The 20,611-nt window shown below is 44.3% G+C and overlaps 1 protein-coding gene across 3 annotated transcripts in view; it reads right to left on the bottom strand.

The window, feature by feature from the left end:
* LOC124009399 (ephrin type-B receptor 1-like) overlaps nucleotides 1-20,611 on the bottom strand; it is a 377,149-nt gene that overhangs the window by 22,955 nt on the left and 333,583 nt on the right. For 2 of the 3 annotated variants that reach the window (XR_006834290.1, XM_046321201.1), the window contains exons 8-12: nucleotides 18,840-18,948; nucleotides 18,012-18,076; nucleotides 13,462-13,650; nucleotides 9,034-9,281; nucleotides 4,795-5,010 (exon numbers count right to left, since the gene is read on the bottom strand). Coding sequence is in view for 1 of the 3 variants with exons in the window: in XM_046321201.1 (XP_046177157.1) it covers nucleotides 4,795-5,010; nucleotides 9,034-9,281; nucleotides 13,462-13,650; nucleotides 18,012-18,076; nucleotides 18,840-18,948 (827 nt within the window). In the remaining 2 variants the exon portion in view is untranslated. The remainder of the gene's footprint in view (nucleotides 1-4,794; nucleotides 5,011-9,033; nucleotides 9,282-13,461; nucleotides 13,651-18,011; nucleotides 18,077-18,839; nucleotides 18,949-20,611) is intronic. The other variant, XR_006834291.1, reaches the window with a different exon arrangement.

Below are 20,611 nucleotides of genomic sequence, written 5' to 3'. Positions count from 1 at the left end.
TTTTGGTAAGTTGGTTAGGACATCGACTTCGTGCATGACACAAGTAATTCTTACAACAATTGTTTACAGACAGATTATTTCTCTTATAATTCACAGTATCACAATTCCAGTGGGTCAAAAGTTTACATACACTAAGTTGACTGTGCCTCTAAACAGCTTGGAAAATTCCAGAAAATTATGTCATGGCTTTAGAAGCTTCTGATAGGCTAATTGACAACATTTGATTTTGATTCAATTAGAAGTGTGTGTACCTGTGGATGTATTTCAAGGCCTATCTTCAAACTCAGTACCTCTTCACTTTGGTGCGAAAACAGCAAAGGACCTTGTGAAGATGCTGGAGGAAACATGACCATAAGTATCTATATCCACATGTACTTTTGGAGAAATGTCATCTGATCTGATTTAACATAAATACAACTGTTTGGCCATAATGACCATTGTTATGTTTGGAGGCTTGCAAGCCGAAGAACACCATCCCAACCGTAAAGCACGGGTAGTGGCAGCATCATGTTGTGGGGGTGCTTTGCTGAAGGAGGGACTAGTGCACTTCACAAAATAGATGGCATGGTTGGACAATTATGTGGATATATTGAAGCAACATCTCAAGACATCAGTCAGGAGGTTAAAGCTTGGTCACAAATGGGTCTTCCAAATGGACAATGACTACAAGTATACTTCTAAAGTTGTGGCAAAATGGCTTAAGGACAACAAAGTCAAGGTATTGGAGTGGCCTTCACGAAGCCCTGACCTCAATCCTATAGAAAATGTGTGGGCAGAACTGAAAAAGCATGTGCGAGCAAGGAGGCCTACAAACCTGACTCGTTTACACCAGCTCTGTCATGAGGAATGGGCCAAAATTCTTATTGTGGGAAGCTTGTGGAAGGCTACCAAATACTAATTGAGTGTATGTAAACTTCTGACCCACTGGGAATGTGATGAAAGAAAGAAATGCTGAAATAAATCATTATCTCTACTATTATTCTGACATTTCACATTCTTAAAATAAAGTGGTGATCCTAACTGACCTAAGACAAGGAATATTTTCTAGGATTAAATGTCAGGAATTGTGAAAAACAGAGTTTAAATGTATTTGGCTAAGGTGTATGTAAACTTCCGACTTCAACTGTATATCACGAGATCAAGTTTATAAGTTTATATTCATGTTTACCAATATTGATACCAATTAAATGTAAATGTAAATGTAATTACATTTGGATCCTGTCTAATTCTTTCTGCAAGCGGTTAAATTGCCAGTGCAAACAGGAAGTGGGGACCTTTCTAAAGCAATTTCACCAGATAATGTATTATTTGTGTAGATGTTTGCTTCAGGGCATATATATAATATTTTTATTAAATGTATTATTTCAGCTGGAAATAATGCCTAAGCCTAAAAAAAAGCCCTTTTCCTTGTGGTGGCAGACGAAATGTACCCAGTTGTCCGAATTTTCTCGGGACTTCTGGTCCCCACAAGGATAGTAAAACTAAACCAAACACACACACACAACAAATCATACATTAAACAGGCCCTCTGCCTGTCATTCCTTTGAGCCACTGGGTCCCCCAGGGAAAATATGTGATGAAAAAGAAGTGAAAAGATGGATGGACAGATAGAAGGACAGATAGATGGACTGATGTGAAATTCATGGCCCGCAGAGCGTCTAAAAATCAATTCTGTCTTCCGTAAGGTCACACAGGTCATCCCTCTCCACTCGCAGTGAGGGCAGCATCCTGAAGAAGTGCATGCTGGGAGTAATTACCCACAACCAAACACAGTGCTGAAGCGGGACAATAGCTGTAGAAAGAAGAAGAGAAAGAAGGTAAAAGTCTACGTCTGTAAACGTTCTGTTTTGATGCTCGTCAAAGTGATCTTTAATCGTCAGACGGTTTGACTGGCATGGTTCAACCAAGTCAAGTTAGCAAGTTGGTTTTAAACCATGCGCTGGTAAAAACATTACAACTGTATCACCAAAGCCAAAATAAAGAGATTACCTTTAGCAACCATGCAGCAAACATTTGAGGGAAAATGTATTTCTCTACCCCCCTGCTCCGATAGCCACTCTGGCCCCTGCGTGAGTGCCAACCCCAGGGTTAACACCATGTAATTAACAGTATGTCCGCCAGCACCTTCCCCAGCACCGCGCTGGAAGCTAGGTAATTGGTGCCCTCCGAAATGGTGGGGAAACATCACAAAGGAAGGAGAGAAAGGAAAATAAGGTGATTCATTTTGCAGGAGGAGGAGGTCGATGGCGACGTATATCACAGCACGTTGGCGGAATTTAATTTCCCTGATTCCCTCGGCCTCCACAAGCCGCGCTGGCCTCGCTCCATGATTGCTTTGGCATTCTGCGTTCACCTCGTAACCGGCGGAGGGAGGACAGCGAGTGAAGGGCGCTGCCATGGCGGCTTGGCAGCAAGCATAGCTTAATTAAAGGAAGATGTGAGGGACCCAAGGACCCCGATTCTATCCACAACGTCTCCGCTGTGGATAGAGAATATTCCCAGAACGTTGCCCAGGAGAGTGGATTAGAATGGAGGGTCAGGACCCAGCTAGTGACAAGACACAGTAAGGTCAAGCGGAACGCTAGGAGAGACTTGTGTTACTCTGGTGTGCTTATGGACGGAGTGCAAATAGCCGTTTCTGTATATGTGTTATATGGCAGAACTCTCATGACATATAGGCCCTATCATTAGGAATACCTGGGTTGGGTAAAGGTTAAGCACAAAAAAACAGTTGGTGTGAAAAGTAGTGTCATTGTACAGTACCTTTCTAATGTCCAAGACAAATGTCCCCTTGTAGACAATAAGGTAGATCCTAAAGCCTATATCTATCTATTTTTCTAACTCTTATCGTCTCATAAGATACATCGTCTCATTTTCAAGGGGTCTTGTATACTGTACATGAAACAACTAAACATCAAGCAGACTAAATAATAATCCAATCCACAACATCTAACCCCCTTCGTGGCATCAGCGAGATTGACAGCTGACAACAGAAGGTGTGCTTGTCTTTGTTGTTTCAGCAGGGCTTAACCACAGGGGTCACAGAGACCCTGGTCGGTCTTCCTTCCTAGTGGGCAATTAACTTCCCAAACCCATATCACCCTTCCTGTTCACGCCTAAGACAACCTGTCAATCAACCTCCTTTCCGGGTATCTCAGTGTTCACAGACAGACACACACACACACACACACAGTCTGGAACACACACACACATACAGACTCAGTCACACACTGCGCATCCACACACACACACACACACAGTCTGGAACACACACACACATACAGACTCAGTCACACACTGCGCATCCACACACACACACACACACACACACACACACACACACACACACACACACACACACACACACACACACACACACACACACACACACACACACACACACACACACACACACACACACACACACACACACACACACACACGCTGTTGAGTTCTAATAATAATACTCTTCTGACTGAAGGAAGACGTGGGATTGTACTGTTGTTATCATGTCCTTGATTTCACAAAGAACACCTATGTTTAGATACATAAAACTCATTTTAGTCTTCTATTTTTAATACTACCTTGATACCTGACTCATGATTCCTATGTTAAGATGCCTTAGAACCTCTATATTTAGAACATTTTTGTGTATGATCGTTGACGACTCACTCACTATTAGAAAAGAAGGCCCTATCTAGAACCTAAAATGGTTCTTCGACTGTCCCCATAGGAGAATCCTTTGATAAAACCTGTTTAGTTCCAGGTTTAATCCTTTTGGGTTCCATGAACGACCCCACAGAGGGTTCTACATGGAACCCAAAAGGGTTCTACCTGAAACAAAAAAAGGTTTTCCTATGGGGACAGCCGAAGAACCCTTTTGGAACCCTTTTTTCTAAGAGTGTGCAGTGGAATTATATGTATTTCCTCATGTAAATATAAATCATTTTCCAAAAGTTTACCTCACTAAAGAAGGGACTCTGCACCAGGCCGACTATATTCCCTCCAAACTGTCAGGAGCAACCAAATAATAAACCACTACATATATCCAACTAATTAACAGATTCAAATGAAAGTCAATGCAGGGCACACAGTCGGCTACACTAACGTTGGCGACTAATAATTACAGATCTGTTCCTCTGTGGTGTTAATTAGGGCACAAACCCTTCCATGATGCCCGAGAAATAATAGAATCTGTCAGTTTAAGGGTCTGGGATGCCCTTTCAGTTTGCATGCATCCTACGCATCCCAATGAGAAAGGGGCCTTCCCCTAAGTCTGTATGTCTCTGCACTAATGAAGATGTGACAGTACTGCTGCGTGACTAGCGGGAAGAGGGAGGAGAGAAGGCTTGTGGAATGTTAAAGAGAAGAGACCGAGGTGGAGTTGAGGTGAGGGAGAGTGGTGAAGAGGACTGAAAGGAAATGCCTGAGAGATGGTCGCACAAACTGTTGTAGTTCTTTAGATGTAGCATTTACCCCTACTGTACTCAAGCAGTCCTACACACACACACACACACACACACACACACACACACACACACACACACACACACACACACACACACACACACACACACACACACACACACACACACACACACACACACACACACACACACACACACACACACACACACACACACATGCACAAACAAAAAAGAGACAGTTTCCCTGTTCTACATTGCTTGTTTTCAGCGAGTTGCTATGAACATTGCTGGCGACCTACCTGTCCATTTCAAAGTGTAAAGGTAGGAAAACATCAGAACAGAACACAGAGTAGCTAGTAGGACATACCAGAGAGCTGGTGTAGGAGGGATCAGAGGTATCGTCCTGGAGGTAGCGCGACAGCCCGAAGTCAGACACTTTGCAGACCAGGTTGCTGTTTACCAGGATGTTGCGGGCGGCCAGGTCCCTATGGACGTAGTTCATCTCAGAGAGGTACTTCATGCCCGCCGCGATGCCCCTCATCATGCCCACCAGCTGGATCACGGTGAACTGACCATCGTTTTGCTGCAGGAGAGAAGAGATGGAGAGCGAGAGAAAGAAACGGATAAATGAGGATCGTCAGTGTCATTACCGTTGTCGGTATTGCGATCGCCGCCATTTTCTCTTGCTGCAGAGAAAGGAGAAGACGACGGCCATATCAAAACAAACGTTTAACTTGCAGGCCTTTCCCGTTGAGATGTTGACAACAAACAAGCAATTCTTCACTGATTCCTACACTATTTGACAGCATTAGGCATTGAGGTGTGTCGACCAGACACGGTTGTATTCGATTGCATGGTTCTATTTGATAGCAATGCAATTGATTTGACAACCGCAACGACATGACACGAACACAGGCACATTCTGCATGCCATGCCACATATTCTGTGTCATATTACGTAAAGGCCATGCCTAGCTAACATTGTCCTGACACGGAGAGTGTCTGTGCTGAAAATTCCGCTGGGATCTCGCTCCCAGATTAGAAAACCCCGCGGATGCATCCGTGACACCACAGCCAGGAAGTAAGGGTAAACTTTTGTACAAGGGTACAAGATCTGCCGTCAGACATATGTACAATGTTCTATGTGACAAACAGCCTAACCTGATACCTATCTGAGCGCGACCTACTTCTGCAAGACAGAAAACAGTTTTTTTTCTGTGTCTGATTATGTGACTAAATCTTGAAGCCTTACGCTTAAAGTGGTTTGTTCTTTAGATTTGTACTTTTACACTAGCAGCTATTGACACAGTCCCTGACAGCCCTTGTCTTGCATCTCATCGCCTATTTTATATCAAAAGGAAAGAGTATTCTTTTTGATTCCCAAATTGGATTATCCGATCACGATCCTACCAAAACTAGTTGTTAGAGGATGTTGTAAAAATGGCACATTGTCCATCACTGTGGGTAACACACACACACACACACACACACACCCGGCGGAGCTCTCTCCCCAAACCCTTCCTAGTTCCTCCCCGTATCTCCAATGCTCCGAGGAGCTTTGAACCCGACACACACTAACAAATCAGAGGGTAAGATCGATGGGAACACAAGTCAGATGTGGCGGCTAGCAAAGCCAACTTCAAAGGGTCCCTTTAAACCAGCAGTAGATCAAAGTGAAGAGGAAAACCAATCCATGGGATGGAGGAAGAAGGGAAGGAGAGGAAAAAAAGGCTTGAATATTGATTAAGCTGTACACTCGCTCGTTCCTTACCAGCTACAAAAGAGTGAGGGGATAGTTCATTAAGAGCTTGGGGCATGAGTGGAGAAATTAAATGAAGACGGAAGTTGGCTATTTCAGGAAGTCTTCGATGAGGAGAATGATGGAATTGTGTTCGGTTCATTTTCAAATCTTCTGGAGTTACACCGAGGTCTCTATTTTCAGCTGGTGTGAAGGAGGGGCAATGGCATTTTCCAGCCCTAAAGCCAGGTTTGGCAATTTACCTGTGACCATTTCATGCATCTCTAAAGGGACTTTTTAAGACCCAGAAGAAGCAGGTCTTAACGGTAGTGCAGTTGATGATGGCATGGGTTTTGAGAGCAGGAGCTCAGCCTATCTAGCCATGACGCACAGGGCCCAGGGGGAAGAGAGATGTTGCTTTTGTGCCAGTGAATCTCGTATTAAGAAACATAAAAAAAAACAATTGGTTTCCCCCCCATTTAATTTGATTAAAAACCAAGCATAGCCTACCCTCCCTTTAATCAACGCTGGTTTAGCAGTTTCTCATAGGTCTGTCTTTTTATGCTGGCCATTATCCAAGTAGCCTATGAATAAAGGGCTCTACTGAGAGTTATACTGGTCAACTGAGAGTGCTTTGACATATTTTGGAGGCTTGTGCCCTCATGCTTTTTCATTATTCACAATTTACATACCTGCATACTTAATTTCACTTGATTGGGTAGGCTGTCCATCCCCGTGTTCATCCCCATTCCCCTCGTCTGATTACCAAAGACACGTTCCTCCAAACTATTCAATCCTATAATACCGTACCAAGGGCCGATCTTTTGAGAATCTGCCTCGCACATAGGCAACAATACAATTGACAGGAGCCTAGTTTTTTGTATAGACGTGTGGATGTTATGTGTAAAGGCACGAAGGCCTCCGTGTGCACACGTAGGCCTTAGAACGAGAGAAGCGATAGAACGAGAGAAGCGATTCATGAGGTCATGCTTCTGACCCAATCCTGTTTAGAAACATTGTTGTTTTAAAAAAACTGATTGCTTGTTTTCCGTTTTCATATCAAGCCCTTCATAGGCTACCCTTACCCTAGGACCCGGCTACTAAGGCTGGTTCAACAGCAATGCTGTCGTGCCTTTTTTTTAATCCTTCCTGGTCTTGCAACGTAGTCTATCCATAAAAGGTGTTTAAATGGTCTATTCATCAGAGGGTCTTGAATTGAAAATATACTGCACATCCTAAATCAGACACACATATGCCTACTTGCATACTTCATTTCACTTGTTCAAGTATCCATCCCTATCTCCAAAGAGCGCCTCTCATCCGGTTACCAAATAAGCACTTCAAACGTATTTAAATGACTCAGTCCTATAGTGCAGCATCAATGGTAGGCCGAGGCTATATTTCTCTTATTGAGATTTTGTGTCACACACATACAATACAATTTAGCCTAGCATTGTCATTTGAGGAGGACTGCGATGCGTAAAGACATATAGACTAGGCTCGTTTCGGTCAATTACAACAATGTTGACTGCCAACATTCCAAGCATAGTCTATTGAGAAAATACTGGATGTTTTCATTTGTTTTACTGTTGCCATTACTCCTTACTATAGCCTATGCTATTAGATAAGTTGTAGAATTAATCAACAATGTACCAGGACAAGAATATTCCAGCCGAATTGGAGTTGATGACAATGAAAATACCATCAATAATCTACGGAACTTGAGACAAACACATGCAGTATTAAGCCACGGAGCGCATTGATTGGCCAGTGAGTGGCCAAGCCCTCGTCACACCTGCAACAGGTTTATTAATCAAAGCCCAAAATATTTCTGACACACCCTCAGACCTATAGCGCTACTGGCAGCGCTTAGATCATGGTTGCGCAACTGAAGGCCCGTGGAACGAATTTGGTCCACGGTTGGTTTTATTTGGCCCCCACAAGTTTTCTGTGGAATTTTCATTGTTGGACATAAAAGACTGTAAAAACACCAGGAAATCAGCTCCAAGTGATTTCAATTTAAGAAATCTGTTCCCAATTATTCCCACGCATAATATAGAGACACGTGATCATATACAAATGTAAGCAAGGTTTGAAATGATGTGGGTTCGATCCCCGGGACCACCCATACGTAGAATGTATGCACACATGACTGTAAGTCGCTTTGGATAAAAGCGTCTGCTAAATGGCATATATTATGGTTTTAGTCAAAGATATCTCTTTGGGCTTCTTGCGGTCAATTTGCAGTCTACAAATGATTTGTAATTATACAATCCACTCCAGGAAAAAGAATCGTCCAGCAACTGAATCTAGTTGATGATCCCTGGCTTAGATTTACCATTGCGTTAGGTTCGTTATAAATAGAGCTCAGTGATCTCTAAACCCTATTCTTGGCAGTAGAACTCTTTGGATGCAGAACATTGCCATGGCCCATGAACTGCATGTTTATTGCAGTCACAAATGTCCTGCATTATATATCATCATCTCTAACTCCATGTGCATTTTGTCAATCCACAAACAAGCTGCAATGCACCAGTGCAGTCTTAGTGCAACATACATCATCATATATGTGAATAGCCAATTATGTAAATAAATTATTACCACAGTATAACAGTTCTATAAAGACACCATAAAAAGAGATGGTAAACTGTGTTAATAAATGATTAATTAGGCATAGTGGACTGAAAACCCTCCATATTCCTGGGGCTATGGTCATAAAGGGGCTCAAAGTGGGAGTGCTGATCTAGGATCAGTTTTGTTTTGCCTTTTAAATCATAATGAATTAGATTACATGTACAGGGAGACCAGCTGATCTTAGAGCAGCTCTTCTACTCTAAGATGCTTGATACACACATTCCCCATAACTCACCCTCAGGAAGGAATCAAGGGCCCCGTTCTCCATAAACTCTGTGACGATCATGACTGGCCGACTCTTGGTAACCACGCCCTCAAGTCTGATGATGTTGGGGTGGTCAAACTGTCCCATGATTGACGCCTCGGACAGGAAGTCCCGCCTCTGCTTCTCCACGTATCCTGCCTTCAGGGTCTTAATGGCCACGTAGATCTCCCTCTTGCCTGGGAGCTTCAGACGTCCCTTGTACACCTCACCAAACTCACCTGGGGGAGAGTGTGGTGGTTATAGCGTTAGATCGACAATCTAGAGAGATCAAGTATTAGACCTTGAGATTTCGGTAAATAGGATTCCATTAGATTGTGCTAGTGCAAGACCTTAAAACTGGCTCAATAAACTATCATTGACCACGGATCCTACACAGCTTGCATGTTGAACCATAGGTAACAAGCAGTGTTTTCACTAATCAAAACCACACTACATGACCAAGAGTATGTGGACACCTGCTCGTCCAAAATCTCAATCCAAAATCATGGGCATTAATCAGGAGCTTGTCCCGCCTTTGCTGCTATAACAGCGTCCACTCTTCTGGTACTAGAACATTTCTGTAGGGACTTGCTTCCATTTAGCCACAAGCGCATTACTGAGGTCGAGCACTGATGTTAGACAATAAGGCCTGGCTCACAGTCAACGTTTCAATTCATCCTAAAGGTGTTTGATGGAGTTGAGGTCAAGGCCGTGTGCAGTCAAGTTCTTCCACACCGATCTAGAGCATAACATTTCTGTATGTACCTCGCTTTGTGCATGGGGGCATTGTCATGCTGAAACATGAAAGGGCCCCCCCAAAACTATTGCCAAAAGTTGGAAGCGCATAATTGTCTAGAATGTCACTGTATGCAGTAGCATTAAGATTTCCTTTCACTCGAACGAAGGGACCAAGCCCGAACCATGAAAAACAGCCCCAGGCCATTATTCCTCCTCCACCAAACTTTACAGTTGGCAATATGCATTCTCTTGGGATCCGCCAAACCCAGATTTGTCCGTCAGACTGCCAGATGATGAAGCGTGATTCATAACTCCAGAGAACGTGTTTCCACTGCTCCAGAGTCCAACGAACATAGAAACCCATTTCATGAAGCTCCCGACGAACAGTTATTGTGCTGACGTTGCTTCCTGAGGCAGTTTGGAACTCGGTAGTGATTGTTGCAACTGAGGACAGACCATTTTTACACGCTATGTGCTTCAGCACTCTGCGGTTGCGTTCTGTGAGCTTGTGTGACCTTCCACTTCTCAGCTGAGCCGCTGTTGCTCCGAGACGTTTCCACTTCACAACAACAGCACTGACAGTTGACCGGGGCAGCTCTAGCAGGGCAGATCATTGACAAAAAGGTGGCATCCTTAGACGGTGCCACGTTGAAAGTCACTGAGCTCTTCAATGTTTGTCTATGGAGATTGCATGGCTGTGTGCTTGATTTTATACACCTTTCACCAACGGGTGTGGCTGAAAAAGCCGAATCCACAAATTTGTACTTTTGTATATAGAATTGAAGTCGTAAGTTTACATACGCCTTAGCCAAATACATTTAAACTCAGTTTTTCACGATTCCTGACATTTAATCCTAGTAAAAATTCCCTGTCTTAGGTCAGTTAGGATCACCCCTTCATTTTAAGAATGTGAAATGTCAGAATAATAGTAGAGAGAATTGATTGAGAATGATGATTTCAGGTTTTATTTCTTTCATCACATTCCCAGTGGGTCAGAAGTTTACATACACTCAATTAGTATTTGGTAGCATTGCCTTTAAATTGTTGAACTTGGGTCAAACGTTTCGTGTAGCCTTCCACAAGCTTCCCACAATAAGAATTTTGGCCCATTCCTCCTGACAGAGCTGATGTAACTGAGTCAGGTTTGTAGGCCTCCTTGCTCGTAGATGCCTTTTCAGTTTTGCCCACACATTTTCTATAGGATTGAGGTCAGGGCTTTGTGATGGCCACTCCAATACCTTGTTATCCTTAAGCCATTTTGCCACAACTTTGGAAGTATGCTTGGGATCATTGTCCATTTGGAAGAGCCATTTGCGACAAGCTTTAACTTCCTGACTGATGTCTTGAGATGTTGCTTCAATATATCTACATAATTTTCCAACCTCATGATGCCATCTATTTTGTGAAGTGCACCAGTCCCTCTTGCAGCAAAGCATCCCCACAACATGATGCTGCCACCCCCGTGCTTCACGGTTGGGATGGTGTTCTTCGGCTTGCAAGCCTCCCCATTTTTCCTCCAAACATAACGATGGTCATTATGGCCAAACAGTTCTATTTTTATTTCATCAGCCCAGAGGACATTTCTCCAAAAAGTACAATCGTTGTCCCCATGTGCAGTTGCAAACCGTAGTCTGGCTTTTTTATGGCGGCTTTGGAGCAGTAGCTTCTTCCTTGCTGAGCGGCCTTTCAGGTTATGTAGATATAGGACCCGTTTTACTGTGGATATAGATACTTTTGTGACTGTTTCCTCCATCATCTTCACAAGGTCCTTTGCCGTTATTCTGGGATTGATTTGCACTTTTCGCACCAAAGTACGTTTATCTCTAAGAGACGGAAGGCATCTCCTTCCTGAGCGGTATGACGGCTGCGTGGTCCCATTGTCACGCCTTGGTCATTGTATTTTGTGTTTTTGTTATATGTTTGGGTAGGCCAGGGTGTGACATGGGTTTATATGTTGTGTTTCGTATTGGGGTTTGTATTATTTGGGATCGCGGCTGATTAGGGGTGTTGTATAGGCTTGGCTGCCTGAGGCGATTCTCAATTAGAGTCAGGTGCTTATCGTTGTCTCTGATTGGGAACCGTATTTAGGCAGCCTGAGTTTCGCTGTGTATTTCTTGGGTGATTGTACTTGTCTCTGTGTTGTAGTCACCAGATAGGCTGTAATTAGTTTCACGTTCCGTTCTGTTGTTTTTGTATTTAGTTTCAGTTATTTCATGTACCGCGTTTTCATTCATTAAAGTCATGAGTAACCAACACGCTGCATTTCGGTCCGACTCTCTTTCTTCAACAGACGAATGCCGTTACAGCGTATATAAGTTGCCAGTACAAACAACAGGACAAAATAGTCCGGAGAATAAATACACGGAGGTGTGTCTGTAATCATCCACAGGCACACCTCCAATTGACTCAAATTATGGCAATTAGCCTATCAGAAGCTTCTAAAGCCATGACATCATTTTCTGGTATTTTACAAGCTGTTTAGAGGCACAGTCAACTTAGTGTATGTAAACTTCTGACCCATTGGAATTGTGATACAGTGAGTTATAAGTGAAATAATCTGTCTGTAATCAATTGTTGGAAAAATTGCTTGTGTCATGCACGAAGCAGATGTCCTAAACAACTTGCTAAAATTCTACTTTGTTAACAAGAATTTTGTGGAGTGGTTGAAAAACAAGTTTTAATGACTCCAACCTAAGTGTATGTAAACTTACGACTTCAACTGTATAGTGTAATTTTTGTATTTGTGATACTGATCAACAGTGGGGCTATCTTGTTCCACAGCAGCTCAGAATCTGGGGAGGAAATTCATCATTAGAATCTAAAAGAATAACAACTAAACAAATTCACAGTAAATATTTCCATTCCTTGATTACTCATCATGCTGCAGGCATCCTGTGGCGATCTCACACCACAAATAAACAAAAAAAACAAACCCTCTTTCCTTCTCCACCTCAATCTCCCCCTTTCCTTCCCCTCCTCCATCTCACCCTTTCCTTCCCCACCTCCATCTCCCCCTTTCCTTCCCCTCCTCCATCTCCCCTTTCCTTCCCCTCCTCCATCTCCCCCTTTCCTTCCCCACCTCCATCTCCCCCTTTCCTTCCACTCCTCCATCTCCCCTATCCTTCCCCTCCTACATCTCCCCATCCTTCCCCACCTCCATCTCCCCCTATCCATCGCCCCTATCCTTCCCTCACACGGTGTTTCCTATCATGCAGTGTGTCCCAGCCAGACCATGGGAGTCTATTCCAGTCCTTGTCTCATTAGCCTGCATGGTGTTATTTTAGTCTCCGTATGAATCAACACACATCAGCATGTCCTCCATACAGTCAACAAGGTCTGGCCTGGCTCACTGAGGAAGGACATGTCCCGAGAGAGAGGGAGAGAGAGAGAGAGAGGTACAGGGACTGGGATGCTATTGGCTAAAGCTATTTCTGCTGCTATCTAGCTAAGGGACAGCAGATGACCTGCAGTATATTCTACTCAGAAGCGAGCATGTCAAATACCTGCAATGTAACATTGGTAAGGAGGTTGGAAGAGGTCAGTGGAAAATACTGTACATTTGCACACATAAATAAATATTGACACACAAAGATATCAAACACACAACTGCAAACCCCCCACGCCCCCCTCCACCCACCCCTCCACATCCACTCACACACGCACGCACTCATTCACATTTACCTGCACCAATGACCTCTTCGATCTTGACGGTGGACACATCGATCTCCTTGGCGAACTCCCGGACGGCCTCGTTGGGGTCCTCGTAGGTAAAGGGGTCGATGTAGATCTTCATCCCCGGAGAGCCTGAGAAGTGGGTCGGGCAGCCCAGTGGGGAGGTGCAGTTAGACATGTCGGCTCTCAGGGAGAGCTCTAGAACCAATCAGAGTGGCCAGTGAACAATCCAGAATAGAGTAAATGCTTTGTACATGGAAGGTGTTTTGGTGGTGAAATGGATGAATATTGAAATATGTCCATAGGTCCACACAGTATGTCATATGTTGTTATGTCCACGATGCATATGACAGCAAAGTGCAATGGAACAAAAAAGACCTGTGCAACACATTAATCCAACTCTCAAAAGGTTCAAATGCATTAGTAAAATGAATGATTTTTCTTTGGGTGGAGGCGAACAAGCAAGCATGTGTGAATGGATTTGAATTACAATAATTACAGTGAAGTCCATTAAGGCTATACTGTTTGCTCCCTATAGAATTGAGAGAAATAGAGAGACAGAGAAACAGAGAGACACACACAGACAAATCGAGAGAGATAAAGCGAGAGAGAACAAAAGAATGTGCGCGCGAGAGAGAAAAATGCAGACAGATTTCTTTCGTTCCCCCTCACTCCCTTCCTCTCTGCCCTTTGATAGCGGAGGAACCAATTTCCCCACCGCCTCTCCCCATAGGAGCTCATAAACTGATAAACCTGCCTCGCTATCAAGCGTCTCAGATAGGTGAGTACAGTTCACTGTCTGGGGATGTCTGGGAATGGAGGATCACTTGGCTTGGGGCGTAGTGAGAATCATATTCAACACATGCAATGACAAGACAGAATATGCGTCTGAAATGCCAACCTATCTGCTATATCTCGTACCACATCTGACGAGAGCTACATGGGACAGCCGCGTACCAGGGCTCTGGCCAAAAGTGATGCGCTATATAGGGAATAGGGTGTCATTTAAGATGCAGATAAAGACAGACCCCAAAATCCATCCCAACCTTCAGAGAGCTGATTCTCTCAAAGACATTGATTGCCACTCAGACTGATTTTTACAATATGGCAACCATGATTGAAATGAACCCATCCTCTCCTCACAAACCTCATTCATCTACATGACATGCAGCACATAGGCTAAGCAGAGTCTCGAGTGGCTGAGAGGGGGATAGTATGGACAGGATCTAGTCAAGGAGGGGCTTAAGGAACTTTACCTATAGCCCTTGGCTGGAAACACTGTCTTGTTAGTACACTCATTACCTTGAACCCTGCCTCTGTGGAATTGCTTATTAGAGACTCCATAGAGATTGGATTACAGCTAATCAATGAGAGGGCTGAGAGCTCTGCATTCTATAATGACATTCTATACATGTGTGTGGCTGAAATAAGGGCAGTAATACTGATAGGCACATCTCAGGAATCGGAGGCCTGGTAAACACAAAAGTAAATAGGAATGCATACACACGTATACACCACAGGAAGTTGGTGGCACCTTAACTGGGGAGGACAGGTTGGTGGTAATGACTGGAGAGAAATGAGTGGAATGCCATTCTATTCGCACCGTTCCAGACATTATTATGTGGCGTCCTCCCCTCAGCAGCCTCCACTGGTATACACATGCAAACATATGCACACGCGCGCACACTTTTTCCATATTCCACAGAGCCGAGTCCACTTTCATGTATAATTGAATTAGCTAACCGCTTATCTCCTCCCTCTCTCTGGTAAAAGCCCTGTTCAACTCGGACACATCTTTTCATTGCCCACCGATACAAAATCAATCCGAGCCTTAATATTTCATGGCTCCTTGATCTGTGCGTACGGGCCAAAGTGCATCCAAACCTCCAGTTTTTTTTTTTACCCAGTTTTAACACAACAAGGCCCATTGGGAGAGGGGGAGAGAGGAAGGCGAGAGAGAGAGAGAGAGAGGAGAGAGAGAGAGAGAGAGAGAGAGAGAGAGAGAGAGAGAGAGAGAGAGAGAGAGAACTATAACTAACAGCTCATGACACAAATGTGGCTCAAAAGTGCACCTAAACTAATATACTTCCCAGCGCCATAATGTATATTCGCAACAGGCAACACATATAAACTAACATCCCGTCTTGCGCTCTCCTCATTACGAGTTCAGTTCTGTTCATAAACAAAGTTAATTAGCCGACATCTGATGCGAGAAAATCATTCATCAGAAACACACTGCGACTTATTAAGGCAGAGATCACAGAGAGAAAATCCACAACAGTCTGCAGTCTGCATGTCATAAGGGATCAACACGCCGCTGGCCTGGATCGTAAATGTAAATCTAACTCCATCAAGCCCGCAATTACCTTCTTAGTGAAATATACGGCGGTTCGTCGAAGAATCTGTCATTTCCGGGGTCGTTTTTCCAATGATAGACGTTGCTGTCAGAATAGTCTGGGCCCTTATCACTATGTGAGACGGTGGATATACAGTTGGCTGTCTGTCTATTCATGCACACACCAGATGCTGAAGCACAAACAACAGCAGCCGAGACAACTTGTTGATGGATAAGGTAAAAATGTGTATGTTTGAGAGTGTGTGTGTGTGTGTGTGTGTGTGTGTGTGTGTGTGTGTGTGTGTGTGTGTGTGTGTGTGTGTGTGTGTGTGTGTGTGTGTGTGTGTGTGTGTGTGTGTGTGTGTGTGTGTGTGTGTGTGTGTGTGTGTGTGTGTGTGTGTGCATGTGGATGGGTGTGTATAGATGTATGTGGGAATGTACTAAATATGTATTGCGTGGGAGTGTGTGAATGTCTGTGAATGCGTGTTGATAAATGGTGACAGGTGCCCCTGATGTGTGTGGGCGTGCATGCGTGTGTGTGTTTCTGCTTTTGTGTGTGTATGCCGTAGGCCTACATATATGGAGGCTAGCAGATGTGTGTGTGTAATGTTTATGGATGGCTGTTGATAACTACTTTGTGCCTCTTGAGTACACAGTACAGTGTGTGAACAGCACTGCAGTATTTACCTATCCAGCCAAGCGAGATGTCAAAGAGAGAGGGAGGGAGGGTAGATAAACTGAATGTGTGCATCCCTAAGCCATCTCCCTCTTGTCTTTTCTGCCCCTCTGATCATTTCTCTCTCTCTTCCTCTTCCTCTTTCTCTCTCAGCTCTCTCCTCCTTTCCCCCTATCTTCCTGTCACTGTGTCGCTCCACTCCCCACTTCTTCTTCCTCCCTACCTCTCTACCCCCCCCCCCCCCCCTCCTCCTCCATCTGGATCTCATGGCACCAGATCCACTGGGACTGCGAGCTAACATCTGTAGTCTTTAAGCACTGACACCCATTACCAAGCTATTACCATTCACTGACATGGACCAGTCAGCCATATACAGTCTGGTAGCTTGCCAGCTAGGGTCTGTGTGTGTGTGTGTGTGTTCATGTTGGTGTGGGTGCATGCGTGTAGCCCCCATAACGTCAACACTGACAACACGTTGGTTCACTCACTACAGCTACAAACCTCTAGTTTTTAAAGGGACAGTTTTGACACATTCAGTCGAATCCCCAAACTATCCCTTTAATGGTTTAGGGTTTACATGTTCATTTCCCACCCACTGCACCAGGCATCGACAGCTTTGGACTCCATTCCCAGGGTGAAAACCACAAACACTGTTTTTCGCATTTCAACCAAAAAGAATCAAAGTGGCGCTGTTTCTTCCAAGGACCAGTAATTACAAAAACGTCCGTCAAATCAGGAAGAGAAAGGATCGAACACAACGTATTCCTAAGTATTAATGTTAGTTAGCGGGAGAGAGTGGGGGAGCAAACACAAGATGAATAGGAACACGTTTCGCCCCCCCCCCCTCCACTCCAAAATGCTCCATTGATGATTAGCGCTGTAACTGCTGTTAGCATCTCTCTCACAGCTTCTGTTTATTTTCTCCACTTATGTCAATTCCACTCACTCAACCCTGAAATAGCCTCTGACAGACCCAAATCTGAGCACGGACTCAGTGAGTTTGAACGGGGGTAGGAAAAAGGAGCAGCCATCTTATCTCCCCCTCTCTCTGGCTCTTTAATGAGCTCTGGGCTACGGCCGCTCTAACCGTGACAAAACCGAGCCAAGGAGCAAAATATTTCTGTCTCGGTCTCGACGAAACCCTCTCCCCTTTCAGTTAGCACTCTTCTAGACAGCTCGGCCAGCCTTCCGACAGGCTCGGTTTCGACTGTTTCTCACGCTCCGAGGCAACATTATGGTGAGAGTCGACACGTGACAGGACCCTGGCACAATGTTACTTAGAACAGAAAAGGGATGACTTGTTCCCCTCGATGTTGGATCGGGAAGGAGTACCATTAAACATCTATGCTAGAACAATGGAGGGGTTATTTTTCCCCCTCCATGTGGACAGTGGCCATCAGACCCGTGTGGTGTCAATCACCGCTACAACCCTGAGAGATGAGTGTCAGTCAACGTCATTTAGAAAGTGGAAAGGCTGTTTTTCGCCCAGAATGTCAGCACATTAACAGAAGCGTTTTGTCCGGCAAGGCGCTGCGGTGGGGAACTCACCTCTTCCTGTGCTGTAATGCTGTAATTTGTCGCTGTACACCGCTTCCTTGGTGTACACCCGTTTCCTGAACGAGAGACAGAGACAGAAAAGTACACCCGAAAAGACAGGATAAAAGGAGGAGCAAAGAGGAATCATTACATCTGTCTCGGAGTCTCACTAACTGGGGCCTGAAAGCGACCCGGTCTGAAATTGAATCAGTGGCTAATGGTTAGCGGTAGCTGCACCGCCCCAATGGAAGTCTGAATAGAATGAGCTGGTTTTTAATTAGAGATGTGACAGCATGTCTGTAGCTTTTCATCCGTCTCTCCTCTGCTCGCTCCGTCATCAAAGACCCTGTCGTGTCTGATGGTCGCTTTGCTACTGGGGACACATGGCGCTGCTGCAAATTCTAAATTCAACTTGAACTTTTCTAAAGAGAGAGGAAAGGGGAACGGTAGCGATGTGTTGTAACAAACTGTCTAGAATGAAATTGGATTCAGTCAGTTAACTCAGATCAATGCAGCGTGAACCCTTTGGAACACTGGAAAATGGATCATTAATAGAGAAGAAGATACAGCAGATACAGATATGGAACGTAGGTTTCATTTAAACATATTTTACCTCCTGCTGGCTAAGTGTGTGTGTGTGTGTGTGTGTGTGTGTGTGTGTGTGTGTGTGTGTGTGTGTGTGTGTGTGTGTGTGTGTGTGTGTGTGTGTGTGTGTGTGTGTGTGTGTGTGTGTGTGTGTGTGTGTGTGTGTGTGTGTGTGTGTGTGTGTGTGTGTGTGTGGCACAACTTTTGGTCTAACATAAACACAGTCAAGAAATGGTCATGTTGACAGTACAGTACCTGCTGCAGACGATGGAGATGGCCACGAGAGAGACGATGAACACCACTCCTGCTGCAGCTGACCCTGCGATTAGTGGAAGCTGCTCTCTCAACTCTGACTTATAGTCATCTACAGAGACAGAGAGAGGGGAGGGGAGAGAAAAAGAGAGACAGAGAGACAGAGAGAGAGAGAGAGACAAGAGTGTGAGGACAGAGAGGAGAAGGTGGTGTGAGGGGTATGGAGAGAATGTAAAGGTAAAGGTGTGGGAACAGAAAGAACAGCATGGTTAGACCAGGAAGTCCTGAGCATAGAGAGAACACATACACTCCTCTACGTGTTTATGTGGACAGTGAAGCTAATGACACAATACATTATTTACCATTCATTCTATTGGGCACAACACATTTACATTTACATTTAAGTCATTTAGCAGACGCTCTTATCCAGAGCGACTTACAAACAACCCGAAACACAACCAAAACAAAATGCAAATGCAAATGCAGTAGTCATTGCGTGCTAGTAATATGAGACCAATAATACACTTTTGGCTATACTGTAAGTACATTTGTTCAAATACCTATGACTCCTTCAAATGGGGGGGGACTAGATGCATTCATTTCCAAACAGTGACATTCTGTATATAGACGAGTTAGCTGGCAATGTCATGGAAACGATGCATGCACGTCGATGAGGCAGAAGTCCGTGTTCTTATGATTCTGGACGGTCAGATAGCTGGCAACAATGACAAGAAGCCATGTGGGGAATCATCGGTGGCTTGTTTCAGCTTGTTGTATCTTTGTTAGTGATACCACGCCTTGTTTTGAGGTGTTTTGATACTTCTCATGTCTATGCTAATATGGCTCAAATCCGCTAGCTAGCTAGCTAACCAACAACTAAAACAGAATGTACTTGAGAGACAACAAGTGCCCATTGTGCAAATATATGTATGTTTTCAAAAAATATTTGAGGAGGAAATATAGTTTACATGTCGTCAAAAGTGTCGTTGCTCACGGCATCGGTTTTGCTGCCCACCCGTCTATAGAGCAAAAATGAAACGTTTTAGCTTCGCTGACCAAGCAAACGCAGAAGGGAGTGTAGGTGCCTCAGCTCTAAGATGTTGACTGCAACACATTGAGCGTCACCCATGGTTTGGTAACAGCCGATATGTAGAGTTAAGCCGTGCTGACTGTCACCTGTACATCTCCATAGAGGAGACCAATAGAGCGAGCTCAAGTGAGAGAGAGGGAGGTAGAGAGAGGGAGAATGATCGATAGAGAGAGCATTTCTGTAGCCATTCCTAATCCCTCCGGTCACAGTCTGACGGACATAAAAGACCACCTTGGGATTTCTAACGGGGATGTTCAGACACAAGCTCCTGTTAGACAGTCAGATATACAGCCAAACGTTAGCGGCCGAAAGGAGGAAGAATGGCACAGGAGTTCAGAGGGTAGCCCAAAGAACTTCTAAAGGCACACTAAACTGCCTCAGTCCTATATCGTGTCTTTGTGTGGCTGTTTTAGGGCCTTAGGGCTACTCTAGTGGTGTTTCTTGAACAAGATTTAGCATGCTGCCGGCAAACTGAAATTCGCTTTACAGCAATGGGACAAAAGGAGAAGTAAGGAGAAGTCTTTAGAGCGGTGATATAGTATCTGAAATATCTATAAAATAAGAAACTAAAAGTATACTTGAGAGTGTGATTTATAGGCCTACTCTTTTGTTAGCTGTAAAGTCAGTGTGCTATTTCTCTGTGCAGCTGTATTCAGGTGCTGTGCTGCTGAAGGTGTCTCCTAAA

Source organism: Oncorhynchus gorbuscha, linkage group LG22 (assembly GCF_021184085.1).
Source record: "Oncorhynchus gorbuscha isolate QuinsamMale2020 ecotype Even-year linkage group LG22, OgorEven_v1.0, whole genome shotgun sequence".
Lineage (NCBI taxonomy): Eukaryota > Metazoa > Chordata > Actinopteri > Salmoniformes > Salmonidae > Oncorhynchus > Oncorhynchus gorbuscha.
This window is presented reverse-complemented; position numbering and strand designations above follow the sequence as displayed.